This window comes from Sinocyclocheilus rhinocerous, unplaced genomic scaffold, assembly GCF_001515625.1.
Source record: "Sinocyclocheilus rhinocerous isolate Xijiao unplaced genomic scaffold, SAMN03320098_v1.1 scaffold38, whole genome shotgun sequence".
Lineage (NCBI taxonomy): Eukaryota > Metazoa > Chordata > Actinopteri > Cypriniformes > Cyprinidae > Sinocyclocheilus > Sinocyclocheilus rhinocerous.
Genome location: NW_015666482.1, coordinates 76,202 through 83,798, shown reverse-complemented (window position 1 = coordinate 83,798; position 7,597 = coordinate 76,202). Strand labels below are relative to the sequence as shown.

General features: G+C 37.6%; 1 protein-coding gene across 1 annotated transcript in view; it reads right to left on the bottom strand.

Moving 5' to 3' along the window:
• Positions 1–1,775: 1,775 nt before the first annotated feature.
• LOC107732295 (methionine aminopeptidase 2-like) overlaps positions 1,776–7,597 on the bottom strand; it is a 7,920-nt gene continuing 2,098 nt past the window's right edge. Inside the window, exons 6-11 of the mRNA XM_016543572.1 lie at positions 6,337–6,518; positions 6,141–6,235; positions 5,454–5,550; positions 5,273–5,376; positions 3,126–3,241; positions 1,776–2,506 (exon numbers count right to left, since the gene is read on the bottom strand). Of these exons, the coding sequence (XP_016399058.1) occupies positions 2,254–2,506; positions 3,126–3,241; positions 5,273–5,376; positions 5,454–5,550; positions 6,141–6,235; positions 6,337–6,518 (847 nt within the window). The 3' untranslated portion in view covers positions 1,776–2,253. The remainder of the gene's footprint in view (positions 2,507–3,125; positions 3,242–5,272; positions 5,377–5,453; positions 5,551–6,140; positions 6,236–6,336; positions 6,519–7,597) is intronic.

Below are 7,597 nucleotides of genomic sequence, written 5' to 3'. Positions count from 1 at the left end.
AGCTTGTAACACTCCAAAGAGAAAGGAAAAATTGAAATCGCATCATATGACCCCTTTAACATCCTGATCATAGGATTCCTTAGTTTTTTTTTATTTTTTATTATTAGCCTAAATAAGCTGACAAAATACACAATTACTGTAATTGTGAAACGTTATGTAAGCTGGCTAACTTACTTTTACAACTTCCCTTACAAAAAGTAACCATGGTTTTACTATTAAAATAAACAAATTGATTAATTCAAAATATAATTATATAAAAATAAATATACATTTAAAAAATGGTTACTATAGTTAAACCCCGGTAACCACAAATTAACCATGGTTTTGCTACACTAACCATAGTTTAACCATGGTATTTGTACAACTGTGGTTATACAAATGGTAATCAAAACAAACAAACAAAAAAACATGGTTACTACACTTTTACTATAATAAAACCATGGTTAATTTTCGTTTTGTTTGGGTAATTTTGGCATTGTTGGGGTCCTCCCGTTGTGGTCTGTGCCTATTTGCAGTGCATTTCTGTATTTGGTTGTGAGTATTTGCAGCACGTGCTGTCAAATTGATTTAGATATTTTCTTAATTTGCTGGTGCTTTTTCTATTTGCATGTGTTTTCTTAAGTTGCAGCGCGCTGAGCTCTCTCGGCATTTTCCCCTTTTTTGCGTCTAGCTCAAAATTAGCCCGTGCACATTCTGACTCATTTTGCCAGCACGGGTCACATATACTTGTGATACGTCAATTTAAATCTAAGACATAAATAACAGTAAGCTACTTCCTTTTAGTCAATGTACTGTAAGATTAGAGCAGTTGTTGTGGCTTCTGAGTTAACCCGTTCGCGAGCGCTTTATTTTTTTTTAAACTCACTCTATGAAGTACGTGTAACCAAAGACTATAGAAATACAGATGTAACTTAATCCAACTTTTGTAGTTTTCACATGTGTATTAATATTTTTAGGAAGTTACTTGTGTAGGTATGATCGATAATGACCTGTTACATCACAGTACAATCACATTTTCTCCAAGGTTAAATATAATTTTGGCTAAGCGGTGACACTGTCGCCTCTATGGAAGCCCGTTTCCGCCACTGAATAAAAAAAGGTTAATTGCGACTTTTTCATCTCACAATTCGGACTTTTTTTTCTTATAATTGCGTGATACAAACTCGCAACTTGGACTTTTTTTCTTATAATTGCGTGATACAAACTCACAATTGCGAGATAGAACTCACAATTCTGTGAAAAAAAAAGTCAGAATTGTGAGATAAAAAGTCGCAATAACTTTTTTTTTTTTATTATTCATTGGCGGAAACGGGCTTCCATACGCCTCTCCGAAATCGCCTACCCTACCTTGTAAATAAATTATTTTCTAAAGCTTTAATTAATAAAGGAAAAATATAGGACTTTTACACTTAATTTAAAGCATTTGGTTACATGATGAAGCCTTGATACAAAGAACGTGAAACAACTTGCAGATCACATAATTTCTTATAAATTTTATTTCACTTCAAAATAAAACACCAGATGTGCTTTACTCTGAGAAAGGAGATTAATTTCAAACAGGTTTTACTTGAAATCAAGCATAGCCAAAATATAGATGCTTACATATCAACATCGCCAGTTTTGTTAGGAGTGCCTGCTCTTAGAAGAAAGCATGTATTTGAATGAGTATTTTATCATGGGGGTGTATGCTGCATTAAAGTCCATTCTTGAGCTAAGGAATAAAGCTAAACCCCATCTGTAATGTCTCGTACTAATTTTCAGCCTAAATGTGTAACTGAATCAAACTGAAAAGGAGAAACGGCACTTGATTTAAAAATAATAATAATTATCAAAACATGAACGTTTCCTAATTTCTTTTAAGGCCAGGATTTAGTAAAGCTTTGTGTACAAAAAAAAAAAACGGGCAACTGCTAATGTGTAACATAGCTAATCCAGATGATCTAAAAATGTGCTTTTGAATTCACATTTCTCTAGGTGTTGATCAAGAAAAATGTACCAGATCGTTGTCAGCATTTACAAAATGGTTCTAGCGCACTTCTACACATCTGCGTCAGTGAGCTCCACCATGGTTAAACAAGGGGACATCTTTACCACAGAGGACCTAAACCTCCATTTATCCTTTATACAAACAAATGCTAGCATGTTAAAAATGAGAAGGCACAGCTCATTAACTTACTCAGGCCTTTACCCATCAAAATACTCATGTGATACGAAAGCAGAGGAGAGTTTTATAAAAACTGGTGACGTGGAGGCCTAGTAATCGTCTCCTCGGCTGACCACCTCCTTGCAGGTGGGTCTCAGCAGGATGGTGTGTTCAAACTGGGCCGTGTAGCAGCCTTTGGTGTCGCACAGAGGGGGGTAGGGGTCGATGATGCCCAGGTCGCAGAGGTTCTTCAGTGCCATTAAATACTTGGTCTCGCCGAGGCGATCTAACCAGCGGCGGCAGAAGGCGAGAGTGCGGAAGTTCTCGTTGACCACGTTCAACAAGTGCTTGGCTCTGGGGAGTCTGGGAAAGAGGAACGTGAGCAGGTAAATCATAATTCTGATGAAAATCTTGTGAGCTGCCTATGTAGGGATCCTTTTTAGGCATCACAGGCATACTCCCAGAACATTAAAGGGTTAGTTCACCCAAAAATGAAAACTAGCCCATGTTTTACTCACCCTCAAAGCATCCTAGGTGTATATGACTTTCTTCTTTCAGACATATCCAATCGGAGTTATATTAAAAATGATCCTGGCTCTTGCAAGCGTTAGAATGGGAGTAGGCAGGTGTTTTTGTTCAACAGTCCAAAAAGTAGTCAAATAAAGCATGCGCATCCGTAATAAAATTCACGCCCCGGAGCCGTGTGAGGCACATTTTATTATGGATGCACGCGCTTTATCCCCCCTACTCCCATTCTAATGCTTGCAAGAGCCAGGATAATTTTTAATATAACTCCGATTGGATTCGTCTGAAAGAAGGAAGTCATATACACCTAGGATGCTTTAAGGGTGAGTAAAACATTGGCTAATTTTCAGTTTTGGGTGCACTAACTCTTTAAGTCAATTATCTTCTGATTGGCTATGACTGACAAATTGCTTATTTCTGGAGAGTTAGTTAGGAATAAGAGCGGCGTGCATCTCACCTTATTGGCACGTGACCAACTTCAAAGTTTTTCATGTAATGGGAACACTCCATGTCATCGTGCACCATGCCTTTCCCAGTGCTGCCGAAGGTCTCGATAGCATAAACCTCTCCTTCCTGTAAAAGAGGAATTTCAGCATGTGACAACAGTCAAAATTACAGTATTAAAGCCTTAACAGTGAGATTAATAACACTACATGATTGCTTTCCAAACGAAGGAGCAGATTTACACCTTCACAGTAAAATGTTGACTTGACAAAGTGATGTTTGGGCTCAGTAAGATTTATTTATTTACTGAATGATATTAACACTTATTCAGCAAGGATTGCATTAAAGGGGTCCTATTATGCTCTTTTACAAAGTCTTGATTTTGTTTTGGGGGTGTACTAGAACAGGCTCTCATACTAGGTTGTTCGAAAAACACATTATTTTTCACATAGTTCTTTTGAACTTTCTATTCATCAAAGAATCCTGAAACAAAAAAAAAGCATCATGGCTTCACTGTTGTTTTTAAGATGGATAATATTCAGAAATGTTTCTTGAGCAGCAAATCAGCATATTAAGAGTGATTTCTGAAGGATCATGTGACACTGAAGACTGGAGTAATGATGCTGAAAATTCAGCTTTGCATAACAGGAATAAATTTATTTTAAAATATATTGAAATAGAAAACAGTTATTGTCTCTTTTAAATGGGTCCTATTATGCTCTTTTACAAAGTCTTGATTTTGTTTTGGGGGTGTACTTGAACAGGCTCTCATAGTAGGTTGTTCGAAAAACACATTATTTTTCACATTTTACATTATAACAACACCTCTCTCCTCAGTCTGGCATGAACAGTTCCTGTATCAAATGAAGGCCCGCCTTCTGAAATACGAAGTGTGGCGGGGCTGGTTAGCTGGGCCAGTGTGTGCTGTGATTGGTTAGCTGGGCCAGGGTGTGTTGTGATTGGTTAGCTGGGCCAGTGTGTGCACTCGGCGCCTGGTCGGGAAATGTCATGCGAGCTTCAGTGTAAATATTGCGTCAAAATCAAATAAATTTGAGCGCGATTTAAACCCGGATGATTGTAACCACTCTAAGTTCGTCTGCCTTGGGAAAGCTAGCGTGTCTCCGACATAGTGATAACACTCGTTGCCTTCTCTAGTGCAGCTCAACCAGGTCTCGTCCCATTCGTCAATATTTGTGATATCACAAATCCCAGAAAATATGCGTTGTAGTCCAAACGAGTCATTCGTTGTACTTTTTGAAAAGTGATTTCTGTTAAATAAAATATCTCCTTTTGAAGTGGACTTTGAGCTTTGTAACTTTGCAGATCTTTTTTATGCTCAAAAAGCAACATTACAGACTAACTAAAGTTGAAAAAGTGAAAAAGCATAATAAGACCCCTTTAATATTGACAACGTATATTATTTAACATTATTATCGTAGGTTTAAGAATAATTTGTGCGCGTAAAGATGTAAAACACCAAACTAAGGTTCACTGACAAGTTGCACTGATTAGATATTTCAAATAAATGCTGTTCTTTTGAACTTTCTATTCATCAAAGAATCCTGAAACAAAAAAAAAGCATCATGGCTTCACTGTTGTTTTTAAGATGGATAATATTCAGAAATGTTTCTTGAGCAGCAAATCAGCATATTAAGAGTGATTTCTGAAGGATCATGTGACACTGAAGACTGGAGTAATGATGCTGAAAATTCAGCTTTGCATAACAGGAATAAATTTATTTTAAAATATATTGAAATAGAAAACAGTTACTTTAAATTGTAAAAATATTTCATAATATTACAGCATTTTAGATCAAATAAATGCTGCCTTGGTGAACATTTTGGAGGCTGGTGTACTTGACTACACCTCTCTTTAAGCCCTGTGGTGTTGACTGATAGAGATGTGTCAGCTTAGGGTTGTGTTGATAACTCTGGCACACCCAAACTCAGCCCTAAACCAACAGACTGAGACTTTCTCAAAACTGTTAAACATTTCTCTGTCCCTTTTCCTAAGATTAAGTCTTTCTCCTGAGACATACAACTGCAGCCTCCATTTTTCCTTCTTATGAACATTTATTGGGTGACTCACCAAATAAAAACCAAGCATCAAAGATATATTCACATCTGTGAAACCAAAACTTTGTAGAAAGTCACGACGTACCTCCATCCTAGTGGCTTCACCTCCTTTCACTATGGGCACCGTCTTGCCTGCATGTATTCTGTACTGTCCAATAGAGTGGCCATTTAGATTTCGGATTGGTTTCACTGGAAAGAAAAGTAGCATCATTGGTGAAATCATATTGTGTGTTATGTCTAGGTCTGTGCTGTCAATTTGCATTTACCTTGATATGTTTTTCCATCGAGTTCCACTTCATAAGACTCCATAACCTCTTGAATTGATTCTCCAATGTCACACAAACGAACATCAATACCTGCACACTGAAATAAAAGAACAATGAGCTTTACAATAATTACTGTAAAATAAAATACAAATTACTTATACATTAAACTTACACTAATGTTTAAACATTTGGGGTTTAGAACGATTTTTGAAAAATTAGAAATTTTGCTTCAGCAAGCAATGCGTTAATTGGTCAAAAAGTGACAGCGAAGACATTTATAATGTTACAAAACGTTTCTATTTCAAATAAATGTTGTTCTTTTAAACAAAGAATCCTGAAAAAAATGAATCAGTTTCTACAAAAATATGAAGCAGCACAACTGTTTTCAACATTGATAATCAGAAATGTTTCTTGAGCAGCAAATCAGCATATCAGAATGATTTCTGAAGGATCATGTGACACTGAAGACTGGAGTAATGATGCTGAAAATGTAGCTTTATATATTCTGAAAAAAAAGTAATTGTAATAATATTTCACAATATTACTCTTTTTACTGTATTTTTGATCAAATAAATGTGGCTGTAGGGAGCATAAGAGACTGTAACTGAAGTAAGATGTAACTGATTTTTTCCCTTTAAATTATGCCATGTTATGTCGCCTGCATGTTTTCACTCACTCTAACTCTACCTTAATTCCAGTATTTGTAGCATCTTTAACAGCTTCCAGCAGTTTGTCGTACTTTGGGTTGAAGGTGACAGTAAAGGCACAGTCAATGATTCGACCTGGAATACCAAAATAATCAAACATAAAAACATAAAAATCACTTAGAAGGAATTAAGATGGTAATTGGTCATTTGCAGTATGTTTGCTGCGATAGGCGCACCATTAATGTGCGTGCCGAAGTCGATCTTGCAGACATCGTCGTACTGGAGAACGGTAGGGTCTCCTGCATTAGGAGTGTAGTGAGCGGCGCAGTGGTTCAGCGAGCAGCCGGTCGGAAAAGCCAAACCAGCGTTCAGACCATTTTCCTTGATCAACTTCCTAGAGCAATCTTCCAGTTTTTCACTAGCAGGGAACAATGAGGCCTGATTAGCGGATTAAACTCATGGCTGCCAATGAGTGTCAACCTGAAACCTGTTTTTGTGCTAAAGCTAAGTAGGACTGTAACACTTTTGGGCCAGATTTACTAAACAGGGCAAATTAGTGAGACCACAATCCCATAAAAGCACCGACGGGAGAGGAAAGCTCTGCAGTTGTTGATCTACTGACAATAAGCAAATTAAAGAAAACAGATGCAGCTGGTTTATTTTCAATAATGACCAATGCAATGTACCAAGAGCAGCACAAATGAGCAACTATCACAGCCACGTGAAGTGTTAAGAAAATCAAGCAAGTAAACCGCAAACCTTCGCAAATCACCTTGCATAATTTATTTAAATACTCTTATAAAAATTTTGCATTTGAAAGAAAAACTCCTACAAATGCATATGCAATAAGGCCAGCTGCAAAAATAACTATCCACGCCTTTACGCCACTTTTAGGGCCTTTTGCACCGCTTTAGTTCCAGAACTAAATGTACAGTACTAAAGTACTGGGACAATTTTGCGCGAACTATTTCCCAGTACCATTCAAAGGGTTGCATTCGCACCAACAGTGTGTACTAGAAAGTGACGTAAGCCGGTCGACAGCGACGTCATTTGTGCGCGGCGTTCAACAATGGAAACAAAGAAGAAGAACATTAACAACAGGAGGATGGAGGACGCTGTGATCAGAGCTGTTTTTGTTGTGTCTCGCGGGTTTCACAATAATGGACATGGAATGTCAGCGTATACGGAAAGCAATTGAAAGAACGGAAAGGAGGACTGAGAATCTCCAACGACAACTGGCAGTGCTACATTTGCTACAAGTGCCTGCACTTCAGCGTCCGTCCATCTATCGCTGTTCTCCATACTTGCGAAATAAGTTGACACAATGCTTACAGTATGTTTACACGGCGTTTTAAATCATGGCGGGTGAGGGCGTTTTCATACGCGTTTGACCAATCAATGTCTACTTACGTCACGATTAGTACCAGTTGTGCTGGTTAGACCCTGCTCCGGAGTAGGAGCTAATTTGGTTCTCAAAAAAGGCAGTCCGGTACTAAA